Source organism: Halichoerus grypus, chromosome 11, assembly GCF_964656455.1.
Source record: "Halichoerus grypus chromosome 11, mHalGry1.hap1.1, whole genome shotgun sequence".
Taxonomy (NCBI): domain Eukaryota; kingdom Metazoa; phylum Chordata; class Mammalia; order Carnivora; family Phocidae; genus Halichoerus; species Halichoerus grypus.
This window is the reverse complement of record NC_135722.1, coordinates 91889686-91908221: the sequence shown is the minus strand read 5'-3', so window position 1 is coordinate 91908221 and position 18536 is coordinate 91889686. Positions and strand designations below refer to the sequence as shown.

At 43.1% G+C, this 18536-nt stretch overlaps 2 protein-coding genes across 2 annotated transcripts in view; one reads left to right on the top strand and one right to left on the bottom strand.

Moving 5' to 3' along the window:
- The window catches only part of LOC118555230 (olfactory receptor 8B3-like), a 238155-nt gene that overhangs the window by 197584 nt on the left and 22035 nt on the right, over nt 1-18536 (bottom strand).
- OR8A1 (olfactory receptor family 8 subfamily A member 1) lies at nt 4020-4949 on the top strand. Its single transcript, XM_036123255.2, has one exon. It carries the CDS (start codon nt 4020-4022, stop codon nt 4947-4949), a length of 930 nt encoding a protein of 309 aa, XP_035979148.1.

The following is an 18536-nucleotide window of genomic DNA, read 5'->3' as shown; positions in this document are numbered from 1 at the left end:
AGAACAAATTCCAGACACCTAATGACAACTCACTTTTATGGGAACTGAGTGCTTGAAAAACTATTTCTAAATATGCATTATCCCATGTTATTTTTACAACCACCTTTGAAATTGATATTACTGATTTCTTTTTTTTATTTAAATTCAATTAGCCAACATATAGTAGTACATCATTAGTTTCAGATGTAGTGTTCATCACATCACATGCCCTCCTTAATGCTCACCACCCAATTACCCCAGCCCCCCACCCACCTCCCCTCCAGCAACCCTCAGTTTGTTTCCTATAGTTAAGAGTCTCTCATGGTTTTTCTCCCTCTCTGATGACTTCCCATCCAGTTTTCCCTCCCTTCCCCCATGGTCCTCTGCACTATTCCTTATAGTCCACATATGAGTGAAACCACATGATAGTTGTTTTTCTCTGATTGACTTATTTCACTCAGCATAATACCCTCCAGTTCCATCCACATTGACGTAAATGTTAAGTATTCATCTTTTCTGATGGCTGAGTAATATTCCATTATATATATATATATATATATATATATATATATATATATATATATATACCACATCTTCTTTATCCATTCACCTGTCGATGGATATCTCAGCTCTTTCCACGGTTTTCTATTCTGGACATTGCTGCTATAAACATTGGGGTGTAGGTGACCCTTCAGATCACTACATTTGTATCTTTGGGGTAAATACCTAGTAATGCAATTGCTGGGTTGTAGGGTAGCTCTATTTTTAACGTCTTGAGGAACATCCATACTGTTTTCCAAAGTGGCTGTACCAGCTTGCATGCCCACCAACCCTGTAAGAGAGTTCCCCTTTCTCCGCATCCTCTCCAACACGTTGTTTCCTGTCTTGTTAATTTTATCCATTCTGACTGGTGTGAGGTGATATCTCATTGTGGTTTTGATTTGTATTTCCCTGATGCCAAGTGATGTGGAGCATTTTTTCACGTGTCTGTTGGCCATTTGGATGTCTTCTCCGAAGAAATGTCTGTTCACCTCTTCTGCCCATTTCTTGACTGGATTATTTGTTCTTTGGGTGTTGAGTTTGATAAGTTCTTTATAGATCTTGGATACTAGCCCTTTATCTGATATGTCATTTGCAAATATCTTCTCCCATTCCATAGGTTGCCTTTTAGTTTTGTTGACTGTTTCCTTTGCTGTGCAAAAGCTTTTTATACTGATGAGGTCCCAAAAGTTCATTTTTGCTTTTGTTTCCCTTGCCTTTGGAGACGTGTCTAGCAAGAAGTTGCTGCGGCCAAGGTTGAAGAGGTATTCTCCTCAAGGATTTCAATGGACTCCTGTCTCACATTTAAGTCTTTCATCCATTTTGAGTTTATCTTTGTGTCTGGTGTAAGAAAATGGTCTAGTTTCATTCTTTTACATGTGGCTGTCCAATTTTCCCAGCACCATTTGCTGAAGAGACTGTCCTTTTTCCATTAGATATTCTTTCCTGCTTTGTCAAAGAATAGTTGACTATTGAGTTCCGGGTTCTCTATTCTGGGTTCTCTATTGTTTTCTATTTATCTGTGTCTGTTTTTGTGCCAGTACCATACTGTCTTTATGATTACAGCTTTGTAATGTAGCTTGAAGTCCAGCATTGTGATGCCACCAGCTTTGGTTTTCTTTTTCAACATTCCTCTGGCTATTCGGGTTCTTTTCTGGTTCCATACAAATTTTAGGATTATTTGTTCCAGCTCTGTGAAGAATGTCGATGGTATTTTGATAGGGATTGCATTGAATGTATAGATTGCTCTGGGTAGCATAGACATTTTAACAATATTTATTCTTCCAGCCCATGAGCATGGAATGTTTTTCCATTTCTTTGTGTCTTCCTCAACATCTTAGTAAGTATTCTGTAGTTTTTAGACTACTGATCCTTTACCTCTTTGGTTAGGTTTATTCCTAGGTATCTTATGGTTTTGGGTGCTATTGTAAATGGAATTGATTCCTTAATTTCCATTTCTTCTGTCTCATTGTTAGTGTATAGAAATGCCACTGATTTCTGTGCATTGATTTTATATCCTGCCATTTTGCTGAATTCCTGTATGAGTTCTAGCAATTTTGGGGTGGAGTCTTTGGGTTTTCCACATAGAGTATCATGTCATCTGTGAGGAGTGAGAGTTTGACTTCTTCTTTGCCTACTTGGATGCCTTTTATTTCTTTTTGTTGTCTGATTGCTGAGGCTAGGACTTCTAGCACTGTGTTGAACAACAGTGGTGAGAGTGGGCATCCCTGTCATGTTTCTGACCTTAGGAGAAAAGTTCTCAGTTTTTCCCCATTGCGAATGATATTCGCTGGGGGCTTTTCATAGATGGCTTTTATGATATTGAGGTATGTTCTCTCTATCCCTATACTATGGAGAGTTTTAATGAAGAAAGGATGCTGTATTTAGTCAAATGTTTTTTCTGTATCTATTGAGAGGATCATATGGTTCTTGTCTTTTCTTTTATTAATGTAGTGTATCACATTGATTGATTTGTGGATGTTGAACCACCCTTGCAGCCCAGGAATAAATCCCACTTGGTCATGGTAAATAATCCTTTTAATGTACCATTGAATCCTGTTGGCTAGTATCTTGGTGAGAATTTTGGCATCTGTGTTCATCAGGGCTATTGGTCTGTAATTCTCCTTTTTGGGTGTTGTCTGGGGTCTTTGTTTTTGGGATCAAGGTAATGCTGGCTTTGATCCCACTGGTTTTGGGATCAAGGTAATGCTGGCCTCATAGAATGAGTTTGGAAGTTTTCCTTCCATTTCTATTTTTTGAAACAGCTTCAGAAGAATAGGTATTAGTTCTTCTTTAAATGTTTGGTAAATTTCCCCTGGTAAGCCATCGGGCCCTGGACTGATTTCTTTGTCAACAAAAAACATCTTGGAATGCAAGGACTCCTCAGAGGCAAGGAAAAGCTTCATTGCCCTGCAGTTTGCAAACCAGGGAGACATGGCCTTGGGCTACAAACCAAAGTAGCTCTGTCAGGGAAGTTCAGGCTCGGGGTTTAAATAGGCAAAAGTCTAGGGCAGGCTCTGTGCCCTTTTTGGACATTGGTCAGACTCAGGTCCCAAGCTGCAAGTTTCAGGAGCAGAGTGGCAAGCAGGATATACAGCTCCTGAAGCAGGATATCCGTTTCAGGATATGGCAGCTGCTGAAGAGCATGACAGGATGCGTTGCGAAGGGTTTTTTTCGAAAATGTTGCTGAATTTTGTGCAAGCTTGTCATCTCAGGCTGTGCTGACTGGTTTTGTTCCCTGTGGTCATTCGGCCTGACTAAAATTTTAGTTTTTCTCCCTTGATATGAGGGCACCCATCTTGCCTGTCAGCCATTACTGTCTAATTATTGGGGCTTTTTGTTCTCATCTTCATCTTTCAGATACAGACATTGACTTGTCACTCAGTGATACAGTTGTAACTACCATACTACCCTGACACTGTGTGGATTTGAGATGGGTATTTGTGCATTCACACTCAGAGACTGTTTGGGAATTGCACGGATGACAAGGAAATTTTATTTCTGAAGCAAAATACATCTCCGAGTACAAAATATGAAATATGCTGCTTGTTACCTATAGGATAGAGGTTTTCAAACCTGAGCATGCATCAGCATCACAGGAGAGAGTGTTAAACCCAGATTGTTGGCCCCACCCCCAAGGGTTTCTGATTTGGTAGGTCCTGGGTGAGGCCTGAGAGTTTGTATCTCTAACATGATGCTAACGCTGCTGGTCCAGGGAATACACTTTAAGAATCATTGCTGTAGGATATTTGAGAAACATAAAAGTGGTAAAAGTCCCAGATCTTGCTCCCTTTTCCTTCTCACCCTCATGATCTTTGAAACAACCAGAGGCTGGTCTTTCTCCCTGCAAACAGCAAGATGAGGGGAGGATTCATCAGGAAAGAGCCCAGGATCGCCCAGCTGACCCCAAGTGCTCAAAACTAGCTTCACCCAAAAGTCCAAGATGCAGCCTTTCATGGGCTCTCCTTTTCCGTCCCCACAGGGCTCCCAAACACAGGAGAATGGCTGCAGAAAATCACTCTACAGTGACCGACTTCATTCTCAGGGGATTGACAAATCAGCCAGAGCTCCAGCTCCCCCTTTTCTTCCTCTTCCTTGGGATCTACTTGGTCACCATGATAGGGAACCTGGGCATGTTCACACTGATTTGTCTGAATCCTCAGCTTCACACCCCCATGTACTACTTCCTCAGCAATCTGTCACTTGTGGATTTCTGCTACTCCTCTGTCATTACCCCGAAAATGTTGGTGAATTTTGTGTCAGAGAAGAACACCATCTCCTACGCAGGGTGCATGTCACAGCTCTACTTCTTCCTTGTGTTTGTCATTGCCGAGTGTTACATGCTGACAGTGATGGCCTATGACCGCTATGTCGCCATCTGCAGCCCTTTGCTCTACAATGTCATCATGTGTCATCAAGTCTGCTCCCTGCTGGTGGCTGTGGTCTATGCCATGGGGCTCATTGGCTCAACAATAGAGACTGGCCTCATGTTAAAACTGTCCTATTGTGAGCTCTTCATCAGTCATTACTTCTGTGACATCCTCCCTCTCATGAAGCTTTCCTGCTCTAGCACCTATGATATTGAGATGACAGTCTTCTTTTTGGCTGGATTCAACATCATAGTCACCAGTTTAACAGTCCTTGTTTCCTACGTCTTCATCCTCTCCAGCATCCTCCACATCCGCTCCACAGAGGGCAGGTCCAAAGCCTTCAGCACCTGCAGCTCCCACCTTGTGGCTGTGGGGATGTTCTATGGATCTACTGCATTCATGTACTTAAAACCCTCCACAGCCAGTTCCCTGGCCCAGGAGAACATGGCCTCCGTGTTCTACACCACAGTGATCCCCATGCTGAACCCCCTGATCTACAGCTTGAGGAATAAGGAGGTAAAGGCCACCATGCAGAAAACACTGAGGAGAAAAGTGTTTTGAGGTAAATGTTATTCTTTCTCAATTTTAAAATTAAGTTGTTTTAATACCAGAGGGAAGCCCCCTGAATGCTTATCCAAGCATGATGGGAAATAGGCGCTTGACTACATGGTTGGATGAATGCCTCCTCCCCTTCTTCCCTCTTCCTTCCCTCCCTCTCTGGACTCCTGTTTCTGTTTGAAATCAAATTATTTCAAGTTCATGTTTTCTTTCACTTGAGATCCATTTTCTCTGTCCTGAACCCTTTGGTAAACATTTACTACCTTAACTGTAATTTAACATAAATTTTAAACTTTCAGCATTGAGTTTGAAAGTCATCCATTGTTTTATTACCTTCCCTATAGAAAATATTACTCAACCCAATTCTTTTGTGTGTGTGTGTGTGGGTGTGTGTGCCGGGGAGTACACAGGCAAGGAGAGGTGAGTGTGAAAGTCACCAAGAAGTGAGACACAGATCCTTGCTCATCCAGACCTCTTCTCCTCTCTTCACTCCTCTCTACTTGTTCTTGCCCAAGAACCTCTACATGATCCCTTTGTGTAATTTCGTAGTAACAATAAAAATAGTAAGAGCCAGTCACATATTTTGAGATGCTTACTCTGAGCCATGCAACTCCCCTAAATGCTTTATATGCATTATTTCAATAATGCCTCACAACACATAGGTACTGTTGTTATCCCCATCTCACAGATATGCAAACTTGGTTCAGTAACTTGCTAAGGTCACATAGCTGGCAAACAAACAACACTGGTATCCAAATCTAACTCAGAGCCCACAGTCAGCTCTCACACATTATCCCTTCACCTTTAGGCCGACACTCCTTTTGAACAGCCTCTTAAGCTTGACCTAATTATGCTTTTCCAGTTTTAGATACCTCCAAAAAAATAATTTCTCATATCCCCACCTTTTATCACCTGCCCTAGCCTCTTTCCCTTTGTAGACAACTTCTTCAAGATGACTAAGGAAAGATTACACCAGAGTGACCAACTTGACCCTGTTTGATGGGCCCTTTCCCAGCATTAGCACTGAAAGCCCTACATCTCGGGAAATCTCTCAGTCCCAGACAAAGCAGGATGATGGGTCACCCTAGATTACACATTGCTGCAAAACCTCTTGTCCTGCTTAAATAATTGATAGATCTACTGTCAGCCTCTCAGTAAATCCAGTGGCCATGGGACAAATTTCCCCCTGCTCCCCTTGCTTATAATGATATCAAGGATAAAAGGGTTTTAGACTCAGCAGCCTGACATAGGGCAAAGGATTTATGGACATCCTCTTGTCATTTATAGCTATTTTTGGTATGCTGTTGTATCAAGCTGTGGTTTATTATGGGAAACAGAAATAACTAGTTTTCTCAAGCAGAAAGGAATCTAATACAGGAAACTAGTTGCTTACAGATTTTTGAGTGACTGGAGAAGGAGTGAGGTGGCTCCCAGAGTGACTTCACAGTAGACATGACCTAGGGGTCCTACTATCCCTGTCCCCACTGCCCCCATGAAAATTGCCTCTCACACTCATGAATAGCAGAACCTAGGATGAGCATCACCTGGAAACCTGTCAGAAATGCAAATTTTCAGGCCCTCTGTAGGCTCCAGGCCTATAGAATTAGTCACAATCTGTGCTTTAATAAACCCTCATGTGATTCTGAGACAAAATGAAATATGGGAACCCCCTCCTACCACCTTTCCAATGACAATTAATTCACATCCCAGGACTCCAGCTACCAGAGCATCTGGGTATGTAATTTTTAGTTTTTAACCTGACCAGAAGGAAAGTAGAATGGATATTGAAAGAGCCATTCCCAAGTGGCTACCCATTTTTTCCTGACCTTTCTCCCGAGATAAGATCACTACCACTATAGAGGCCTGCTGGTTAGAAAAAAAAACTAGGAAAATACTTGTTAGCTGAAGGTGAGAAACCATAAAGCCAAATAAATTGGTGAATTTCATTATGTCAAAAATTAGGATATTTGTTTAGCAAAGGACACAGGGGATGGAGTTAATAGAAATAGAATGGAAGACGATATCTAACTAGCCTATATTAGAAACGCGGGCAAACCAACAAGAAGAAAAACATCAACAGAAAAAATGGGCAAGGTATATACAACAAACACTTTACATGACAAAACCCAAAGGGCCACCAAGCATGTGAAGAGATGCTTAAACTAATTACTAATCAGAGCAGTGCAAATTAAAACAATGAGCTCTCTCTTTACACCCACCACTGGGTACATAAAAGGACAGGGTGCGGCAGAGACTTGGCAGCAGTTAGAAGCAGAGGATTAGCTACAAGCGATAGAGCCTAGAGCTCGAGGGCTGTACGAGATCTACAACACATTACTTATGTATATAAAATTACATGCACACAAACCAGGAAAAAAAAACACATTTAGAAAGAAAAAATAACATAAAATATACATTAAGTAGGTTAGAATGGTTACCCAGAGAGATAAGACGCATGGAAGTAGGGAGTGGGGAAAAGAGAAACAGAAATAAAAGTTCCTTTTTCTAGACTCACCACCACCCCCTCCCCCAGATGCATACCAATCAACACGCCCCAAGAGCCCTGGCTCAGAGCTGGCCACTGAACTGCTGAATGGGGAGACAGGCAGGCCCACCCTCAATATCTGTGGGGCCTGGAGAAAGATTCTCTAAATATTTGGAAGTTAAAAATCAAGCTAACAAAATGTTAAATATTTTCTTCTTCCTACCTTGACAAATATACCTTCATAACAAGCTAAAATGCCAAGTTCAAATTTAGAAATCTCAGAATGCTAAGTGTTCTGCACCAGAATGTGATATTAAAGGAAGACTCTGCCTGGTCTCCAGCCCCCTGCCCACAGCCACAGCATGCTCCCTCCATGTCCCACCACCAGATCTGGCTCCCTCTGCAAGGGGCTTCACGCAGACACATTTATGGATATCCTCGCATCCAAACTCCATCTATATTCCCCATACACAGCCATCCCCTGGTCATCCCTTTGGTCTCGGGGTGAACAACCAGCTGTGTGATCTACTTTTAGGGGATGGACCTTAGGAAGAGCATTATAAGCAGGTCGGGTATTTGAGCAGGGAATTCTGGTATCCCAACATTGAAAGCAAGTCCTAAATGAGGTACAGAGGTTCTGGCTGAGCATGTCCCCTTAGATCTGTTTATCCTGTGGGAAGGCGCACAGCCAGAGAAGGACCGAGGACAGAACACCTCTCACCAAGTCTAAGAAGGCTGTTATGGAGGGAGATGACCTTTGCCCATGTGTCTGCCCATAGCTGCTTCTCTCCCTGACTGGCAAGTCCTACAGTTGAGATAAGTTTGTCCTTCATATTACACTTTACAAAGCATCTTTTTTTTTAGAGTGAATTCAAATTTATATGCAGAAGACTATTATGAGAAAGCATATTAAGTTTGAGATAACTTTAATTTCAGCTTTCTCAGGGGTTTTTTCTACTTGTTATGGGTGTGGCATAGAGTTTTCTTAAAAAGAGAGGAAAGCTATGTGAGTACATAAGCTCTTTTCTCATTTTTCATACCATTAGAGATAAAAAGAGTGTGTACACAAGGAACATCCTCTCTCATGTGTCCTTTGAGAAGTATACTCAGCCTAAACTTCAAAGGGTCTCTTTCTGGGGCACCTGGGTGGCTCAGTTGGTTAAGTGACTGCCTTCGGCTCGGGTCATGATCCCGGAGTCCTGGGATCGAGTCCCACATCGGGCTCCCGGCTCAGCAGGGAGCCTGCTTCTCCCTCTGACCCTCTCCCCTCTCATGCTGTTTCTCTCTCTCTCTTTCTCTCAAATAAATAAATAAATAAATAAATAAAAAATCAAAGGGTCTCTTTCTTTTTTTTGCCTGTAGTTAACAATATGGTATTGTATACTTAAAAAATTTGCTAAGATGGTAAATCTTATGTTGTGTTCTTGTCACAAAAAATTTTTTTAAATAGGAGACAGAAGGAAACTTTTGGAGGCGATGCATATGTTCATGGTATTGAGTGTGGTGATGGTTGTTTTCATGGATGTATACTTACCTACAAGCTCATCAAGTTGTATACATTCAATACGTACGGCCTTTTGTATATCAATCACATCTCAATAAAGTGTTTTTCTTTTAAATGGCATCTTAACGCTCAATAGCAATCAATACTTACCATCTTGTGAGATCTCTTATATACTGTTTACAAACAAAAATAGGGGGCGCCTGGGTGGCTCAGTCAGTTGGGGCTCCAACTCTTGATTTGGGCTCAGGTCATGATCTCAGGGTCATGAGGTAATGGGATGGAGCCCCATTGGACTCCATACTCAGTGGGAAGTCTGCTTCTCTCCCTCTCCTTCTGCCCCTCCCCCAACTCACATGTGCATGTGCTCTCTCTCTTTCAAATAAATAAATAAATCTTAAAAAAATAAGATAAGAAAAATAGGGCTAAGTGAGTTATCCAAAGTGTGGAAAAAACAAAGACCACCAAATGAGAACAAGCAAACAAAGGCTATTTATTCAGAGCTTGCCATAACAGGGAGCCAGCCACTGTCGCTTGCCTTTGGTAGAGAGACTCATAAGTAGGCCAGGGAGTGAGAAAAAGGGGAAAGGCCTCAGTGGTGCTCTAATTGGAGGATGTTGGCATGGGGAAGCTGGAGGCAGGCTAACTAGAGCCGGGGCTCCCTCTGTGATTGGTTGGGGGAATATATTTGGCTTTCTCTGGTCCGGAGTTGGAACAGAGGGCAGAAATCAGCAAAGCAGTCAACAACTGAATCCTGACCACTCTGGGCTAATTATTGCAGAGGCTGTGGTTTGGCTTCACGGGCTGGTTGCTGCGGAGGTTGTGGGGAAGAATTCTATTTTTACACAAGGTCTGGCCATTATGTGTTTGTGTATTCAGTTCCTCAAAAGTTACACAGCAAAAAACTGATACTATGGTCCCTGGTCTTTTGACTGCAGCTATCAAAGTTCATGCCTTTTGCACTTCTGTATCCTGCTATGCATTCCAGAGCTTTATAGAAGGCTCTCATGTAGTTGAAACAGCTTGTGAAAAGTCCAGGGCAAGGGTGTGGAAAGGATAGTCTTTAGCATCAAAGGCACAGCAGTTTTTGAATAAGAACCACAGTCCAGAGTTAAAACCTTCATTAGGAAAGAGAAGAAAATGCAGTTGTAATAATCCCAAGCAGAGTCTTGGGGTTCCATTCTCATTCAGAACCATAAAGTAAGAACCTTCAACACATTTAAGCAAATTCCGCTCAAATCCCACACCAATTATGGAGGGTCGCTGGCCCATAGCCTCCCTTTCCCTATCACCACACTGAAAATTCCTTTGTGAGGGTTTAGCACAAAGCAGTGGAGCTCCACCAGCTCAGGGGCAACTCAGGGTAAGCAGTCTGGCACCAGGCCCAGCTGAAGTTGGATCCTCTTCCAGCAAAGACTCTCTCAAGGCCAAGCCTCCCTCTAATTACCCAAGGCCTGGACAGTTAGAGAAGCATCTCCTTCTCCTAGCATAGATAACTGCTCAGAGCCACCTGCTGAAGCTGTCCTGTCCTCACCCTGCCTGTCCTGGGATCCCTCCTCCTGTCTCTGCCTCCCCACCCTCACCCATCCCTACCCCAGTGCTCAGCAGTATCTTGGGGCTTGTACACACAGCTGCAGGGCACTTGCACTCTGAAGCCCTGGTGGCCAACGGGGAATCACGTTCATAGCCTTGGGCTTCCTCCTGCCACTCATGTTGCTGGCCCAGGAGTTCCCCTCCAGTATGTTGCTGCCACTACATAATGCAGTGGGAGTCTCCACCACCTCATTTCCTGTCTTTGCACGGAATTTAGAGTAAGGCAGCTCCAAGTGTGAAGCATACGTTGACCAAGTTTCATTACTTGGGGCTGGGCTGAAAGCAATGAAGCAAGCAGATGAAGCAAGTGCTTAGACACCAGTAAATCAGGACACCAGAAAGATTTTAGAAAACATCTCTACAGTCTCCCAGTTAAAAAAAAAAGAAAGCCAAAAACTAATTTCAGAATAGAGGTAATTTTTGCTTCATTTCAAATATTAAAATTATATTTTGAATTTCATGTGGCTGAGGGAGAGTGGGCACCATGATTGTTTCATGGTCTGAGACCCCAATGTAATTGAAATATCTCCTTGACTAGTATCATGTGATCTCACTGATATGAGGAATTTGAGAAACAAGACAGAGGATCATAGGGGAAGGGAGGGGAAAATGAAACAAGACGAAACCAGAGAAGGAGACAAACCATAAGAGACTCTTAATCTCAGGAAACAAACGAGGGTTGCTGGAGTGGAGGGGGGTGGGAGGGACGGGGTGGCTGGGTGATAGACATTGGGGAGGGTATGTGCTATGGTGAGCGCTGTGAATTGTGTAACACTGATGGATCACAGACCTGTACCTCTGAAACAAATAATACATTATATGTTAATAAAAAAAATTTTTTTAAAGGAAAAAAGAAAGAAATATGTCCTTTACTGATAGAAGAGTGGGTTTCAAACTTTAGCCTGCATCAGAATGACCTAGGAGGCTTAGGAAGACAGCATGCAGGGCTGTACCCCAGAGTTTCTGATTTACTAGCTCTGGGGCCAGGATTGAGAACCTGTATTTCTAAAAAGTTCCCAGGTGATGCTGATGCTGCTAACTTGGGGACTGCACTTTCAGAAGCATTGCTTTAGTTAAAAAGTGTCCATGTAAGCCACTTTATCAGTATGTATAAGGCTTGTCTGTTTCACCAGGAAGTTCTTCAACCTCCTTATTTAAGGTTGGGTTGGGATGGGCAAGGAATGAGTCCACGAGACTGGCTGCCAGCATTCTAAAAACCCAGCAATGGAAAGAGCATCAGGATGTCACAATTTGGTACATAAGATATTGGTAGTGTTTCCATTTTACAGCTAAAGTGAACTGAGGTTAACAAAAGTGAAATAATTAGTTCAAGCTCAGGGGTTAGTAAGAAGCAGCACAAACATACAAGTGCACATCTCAACAGTATATCTCAAAAGATCATGCTCTTTTTTAGGACACCACGTCCTTATTTATGTTAAGATTGGAAATTAATGTATAAAGCCACAGGGGCTCAAAGTGATAATTATCACTTAGATGCTCAGAGAAATGCAAACCTTGTAGCGGCATCAGACAGCGCAAACTGCATGGGCTTTGTTGTCGGGCTGAGCTGAGTGCAAATTCTGATGCCTTCATTTACTGCCGGAACAAAAGGTGCCCCACTGGATTCTTCTCCTACAGAGAAAAGGTGTGGCCAGTGCCAATCACCTAAGAGATAAGTGGATTCTCATCCAAGAAACCAACATTGTAAGACGAGGGGCCTAGGTGGAAAAAGAGAGAGAACCTGGCATCCCTTCCTCAGGCTGGACTTTGAGAAGTAGACAGGCCAAAGGCGATCCTGCATAGTGAGGGTAAAGGGTGGCCTCCGACACAGGAGCTAGGGTGTGGACACCTCTGTGGGACTCCCGAAGCTGGTAATGATCAGACAATATCTCATAAGATGTATTCTGTTCACATGCTACCTGCTTATTTCCCTTCTACCATCCCCTAGCCTCTAGGACAGTCATGTTGGAACCGTCTGGCCTTGTCTCAAGAGGCACCACAGGGCAACAAGGTTGTGGTCATTTGTCCGGTGTTGAGGAGAAGCAGTGGCCCTCTGAGGCCTGCATGCTGGTGAGTGGACAGCAGAGAGGAGGGACAGGGAAATCTCCAGGACAGGGTCTGAGTCACTCGGTGCAATCACCTCTCCCCACCCTGAGAGTCCATCTCAGTTCCAAATTTGAATGTTCTGAGTTTATTTTAGGAAAAATGGCTTTTTTATGGAAGATTCAGCAAGTACACAGCAGTGACCAAGAGGCACATGAAAGAGAAATAAATATTTCTGTTTATTAAAATAATTATTAAAGCACCCATTCAGGAGGGCACGTGACGTGATGAGCACTGGATGTTATACGCAACTGATGAATTATTGAACGGTACATCTGAAACTAATGATGGCTAACTGAATTTAAATAAAAAATAAATAAAAATAAATAAAGCCTCCATTCATTAAATTGAAAAATATTTATTGAAACTATAAATAATTCTGGCTATATAAGCAGGAAAATAAAACCTATCACTAGAGACACATAAAAATAGTGGATAAGCAATATTAAAGCGATCTTTTATTATATGGTATGATTTGTGGGAAAGTAAGGGAAATTGCTGTGAGGGAAAAAAAAAAAATGTAAGAAAGCAGGACTCTGACAGTGTACATGAAGCTGGAGTCAGGGTTGACCTGCGGGTGTCCTTGGGCCAAGAACCTGGATTTGCACACATGAGGGGCAAGAGATGAAGCTGGTGGCCCTGGCATGATGCTGAGTGGGAGTCGAGGCCATGTCACCTCCCACCACACTCACAAACCCATGCTCAAAGAAAGTGAGACTTGAGAGAATGAACTAGAAAAAAACTGCCCCCACACAGACAGAGTTCAAGGACACAGGCTGGTCTCAGCCTTGGCTCTGGAGGAAGCAGGGAAAATGGAAAACCCTCTCCCCTGAGAACCCTAACCACACCTGCACTTGCATGTGTGTGGGCCTAGAATTCACACCTCCTCTATGAGCTGCAAAACCTCACACCAGACATTTATCATAAAGAGGCCCTAGATGTTATTAGATTGAATTAGAAGTGTGGTAATGCTCCAAGAGAAGGTACAGGGTTGGGTGAAAGCATTAAATGGGGGAATTGAACTGAATTTCCAAGGTCAAGGATAGCTTCCCTGAGGAAGTGAAATTCAGAGAACTGAAGGATAGGTTGTAGTCAATATTGGGCTTCCCAGCACCAGAACCCCCTTCTCTGTCTGGAAACCTGCCCTGGCTTGACTATTGAATTCTCCCCAGTTGGTAGCTAATAAGGCCAGACAATGCTCCCCAGATCTCTAAAAGGTACAGAGAGACCTCAGCCAATCAGATTCCCCCATGTAGGATTTGCTTCCAGAGCAAGTGGTAGGAAGAAGCAAGGAGAATTTTGAGTCCATAATGGAAAGACAAAGATGATAATCTCTCGCAACCAGCGGTGCTACATTTGTAATGGGACCAGTGATAATGGCCAATGCCCAGTGTGACTTAAAGCAGCACATTCCTTACTTGAGGCCATAACTGTGATTCTAGCCCCCAGGCTTCCCATGGTTCCTAATTATTTCCTAAACTTGGCTCCCTAGGTTCTGTACAGTTTTGTGAATTACCCCATATCTTTCCAATAAATTTCTTCCCTGCTGAAGTTAACCAGAGTCAGATTGCTTCTTGCAGCTAAGAACCATCACGGGCTGTAACGGGAGCTAGCCAATTGGAGCACCCAAGGGAAGGGAGGGGGGCAGAGAGCATTCCAGGCTGGAGAACAGCTCGCACTTCCTGTAACTGGTCATTAGCCCCTCCATCATCTTGCTAGTGGGGCGAAAACAGCCCTCCCCTCTTGCTTCCACACAATACTCAGTATGTACTTAGTTTTTTTTTCCCCTTCCAGACTCTTTTTATTGGTGTAGTACACCACCACCCCCCCAAAAAAAGTACAAATAGGCCAGATTCCAGAGATTATTATTCTCTCAGAGAGTAACATCTTTGAGGAAGTGGGTAGGGGAAGTCTGTAGGCCATTTGTCTCACAAGAGCTATATTTTAAAAAGATAAACTCATGCTCTAATGTCAGCAAAACAACTCTAACCACGTTTACTTGCAACCTAGGTATCTATCTACGTATCTGCTCAAAATCTACTGGGAACCTTCTCAAAATAACTTAATACATCCCCCAAATTATTTTCAAACTCAGATAAGGCTAATGACATCATTATTGTTCACAGGCTAACATGGGGCATAGTTAGCATTTACATTTTAAATGAGCCCTGTTTATAGTAGCGGTCTTTTATGTGACACACACATGCACGCACACACACGCACGTACATGCACGCACACGCACGTACATGCACGCACACGCACGTACATGCACGCACATGCACACACACGCACGTACATGCACGCACACGCACGTACATGCACGCACACGCACGTACATGCATGCACACGCACTTTGTTGTCTGCTGAGGAGTATCTCATTTCTTATTTTATACAATTTCTTTTATGATTTTATGTTTTAAATTATTATAGTGTATAATATGTGGTGTGTCTTTATTTTTATGACAGATAATTGGCCAGACCTTTATTTATTTTATACTCAATCTTCACTCAGAAACCATGTCCTATTTCTTAACATCGTTACTATGGAAATACATGATTAAGTTTTACAGTGTGCTAAGAACTCTTTGCTCAGAGTCCTAAGTGATAAGTAGAAGGTGACTAGCAGACGATGGGAGTATTTCCAGGTAGGGAAAGCAACATAAAAAAAAGACATGGAGGTACAGAAAATACAAGTATATTTAGGGAAAGGTGGGTGATAGGGCGAAATCAGTGAGTGTACTGAAGAGTAAAATAAGAGAGCTTTGGCTAAGAATCTTGGTATTATGTGTCAGTTTGGCTGTATCGTGTTAGGAAGAAGTACGGCTTTTGTTATTGTCTTTATATGGAGATTAAGTACGGTTCAAGGAGATACGTTTGGATGCCAAGTTGACAATGGATGGACTATGACAGCTGATTTTATATGTCAGCTTGTCTAGACTATAGTATCCAGTTGTTTGATCAAACACTAGTTTAGAAGTTGCCATGGATGTATTTTGTAAATGTGATTAACATTTATGATCATCTGACTCTAAGCAGGTTATCTCCATAATGTGGGTTGTTCTCATCCAATTGGTTGAAAGCCTTAAAGCAAAGAAATTTCCTGGAGAAGGAATTTTGCCTCCAGACATAGAATCCTGCCTGAGTTTCCAGCCTGTTGGTCTGACCCAAGAATTTGAGATTCAAAACAACAACATCAACTCTTACCTGAATTCCAGCATGCCAGCCTGCCCTACAAATTGCGGACTTGTTTGTTCCCACAATCACGTGAGCCAATTCCTTAAAACAAATCTGTAGATAGATAAATCCTATTGACTCTGTTTCTCTGGAGAACTCTGACCGATACATGTGGCTACTGATAATTAATCCTCCTCCCCTCCACACTCTGAGTGGTGAACTAACTGAGAAAGAAAACAGGAGCCACACAAAACAAGATAAAGACCAGCCTAAATACTGATGAAGTTGATAGGACGCACCATCACTGCTAGCCAGTTGGAGCACCCAAGGGAAGGGAGGGGGAGGAGAGCATTGCAGGCTGGAGAACAGCTCTCACATCCTGTGACTGGTCATTAGCCCCTCCACCATCTTTCCAGTGGGGTAAAAACAGCCCTTCCTTCTTGCTTCCACACAATACTCAATGTGTATTTATACTTGTTTTTTCCCTCCCAGGCTCTTTTTGTTGGTGTAGTAAACCCCCCCTCCAAAAAAAAAAAAAGTACAAACAGGCCAAATTCCAGAGATTATTGTTCTTTCAGAGAGTAACATCTTTGCAGAAAAAGGTAGGGGAAGTCTGTAGGTCATTTGTCTCACAAGAGCTATATTTTAAAAAGATAAACTAAACACCTTAGAGCTGAAACCATAAAAGGACTCTCTAATTCCCTCCCTACTTCCCCTAACTTTACAAACCAGCAGAATTGGCCATAGTAGTCTCCCCTGCAAAGGGAAGGCACTCTGAAGAGGAGGAAACTCCTGAGGACAGGCTTGTCCTAAAAAGAAAAGGCACAGGGAGTGGGGCCATACATCACCAGTACTGTCTCCTAGCCCCAACACTCAGGACACACTATTTTCTCTTGGGGTTGAGTCAGGAGGGAATGTGGACAAAGAGAAAAGATTCCTCCCATTTTTCATCATCCTGGGACACAGAAGGAATAGGCACCCAGTTACACAGGATTCATCTGCTTTTGGCCAGACCCATGGCCCCTTCACAGATGGGGCAATCATTTGCCTGCAGCAGGTTCCCTCCTTGTCACATCTTAAAGACTCCCTTATAAAGTTCCACTAAATATAGTTCAATACTGATACTACTGAGACATACCTTTAATTTTTAAACTACCCCAAAGAAGTAATTGAGAAATCTTAAGATACAACCTCTTAAAAAGACTATTTCCCTTTTAGCCTAGCCATTTCTTTCCACTGGTCAGAGTTTGGATCTGTTTCTGGGAACCCATGTGCAATTTGGGGTAAATATACAAAGTGTGTCTCAAGTAAAGAGCAACCCAGAGAATTCCCTATCCAATTTGGGAGCTCTTTTGGGAGAGGAGCTCTTTGTGGGGGGAGGGTAGCAGAGAGATGTGCACCTATCAGTCTTAAGGTCTTTGGCTTCCCTGTGTCCTGTCCTTCCTGTGGGCTGCTGGGGCAGGCAAGTATATAAGACCTGACTTAGTGCACAGGATCCATAGGGCAGAGCAAATCTGGCATTTGGTGAGGCAGGGAGCATAGAGAGTCCTAGCCATGGGTGAATAAGGCACAGGAGCTAGAAAAGCAAAGGCAGGAAGGTAGGCAGGAATCCTTTTCCTGCGTCCTGGTGATCTTTTCATACATAGTAGGGCCACAATCAGTGGCTGGTGGGAAATAAAATAGTTCCCACAGAGGAGACTAGCCAAGAGGTAAGGTTAGAGTCTAGGTCAAGGAAATTGAGGGCCTGCCCAGAAAACTAAGACAATGTCATTCAGAGTCCCAGTAGAAAACAGCACGCTCAATTGGATGGTTTACCCTACACTCAAGTTCCAAGAGAATTTATGAAGAACATGAATGCTGGGGTGCCTGGTGGCTCACTCAGTTAAGTGTCCAACTCTTGATTTCAGCTCAGGTCATGATCTCAGGGTCGTGGGATTGAGCCCCACATCAGGCTCCTCACTCAGTGCAGAGTCTGCTTAAAATTCTCTTCCTCTCCCTCTGCCCTTCCCCTTGCTCATGCTCTCTCATGCTCTCTCTCTCTAAAATAAATAAATCTTTTTAAAAAGAGAATGAATGCTGAAGCAGTGGGGAAGGGTGAAAAGGAAAGAAGAGAGAGTGACCAGGTTTTTGTTTGTTTGTTTGTTTGTTTTGTGACCAGTTTTAAATGGAATCTGTAGGTAGTGAAACTTTGGACCTGCCCCCATCAGAGATGATACCTACAGAGATAAAGTGAATGAAAACCTGAAATAAAGATACTAAGCCTGACAACTACAAAGGGAGGAGGTCTTCCCAGGTCTCAGTCTTTGAACCTGGTTCAAGGCCAAGTTCTGAGTAGCCTGGGCAACTACTCAATCTCTCTGAGATGCTGTCAGTACTGGATTCTGGCGCACAGTCTAGCACCGCCCCGCTTGGACTGGAGATATGCCCTGGGGGCTGAGGACCTGTGGACACTTCAGGCCTGCAGATGAATTTAAAAGGGAAGAGCACACATAAGTGTGGAAAGGGACAAGAAAGGATAGCCATTACTACCTCGCTCCTCTTCCTTTGCATGAAAACTAGACATTCTCTTGATTTGGAGATAGAAATTCTCCAAACAAGAGGAGGGGACAAATCCAAACCAAAATCCACATCCAAAACATTCCACTGTGGGACTCTAGGTTGGGAAGGATACCAAGAGACATGGAATGCAGCCACTGTCCCAATGATGACATCAAAGCTGGGTCTTACAGTCCC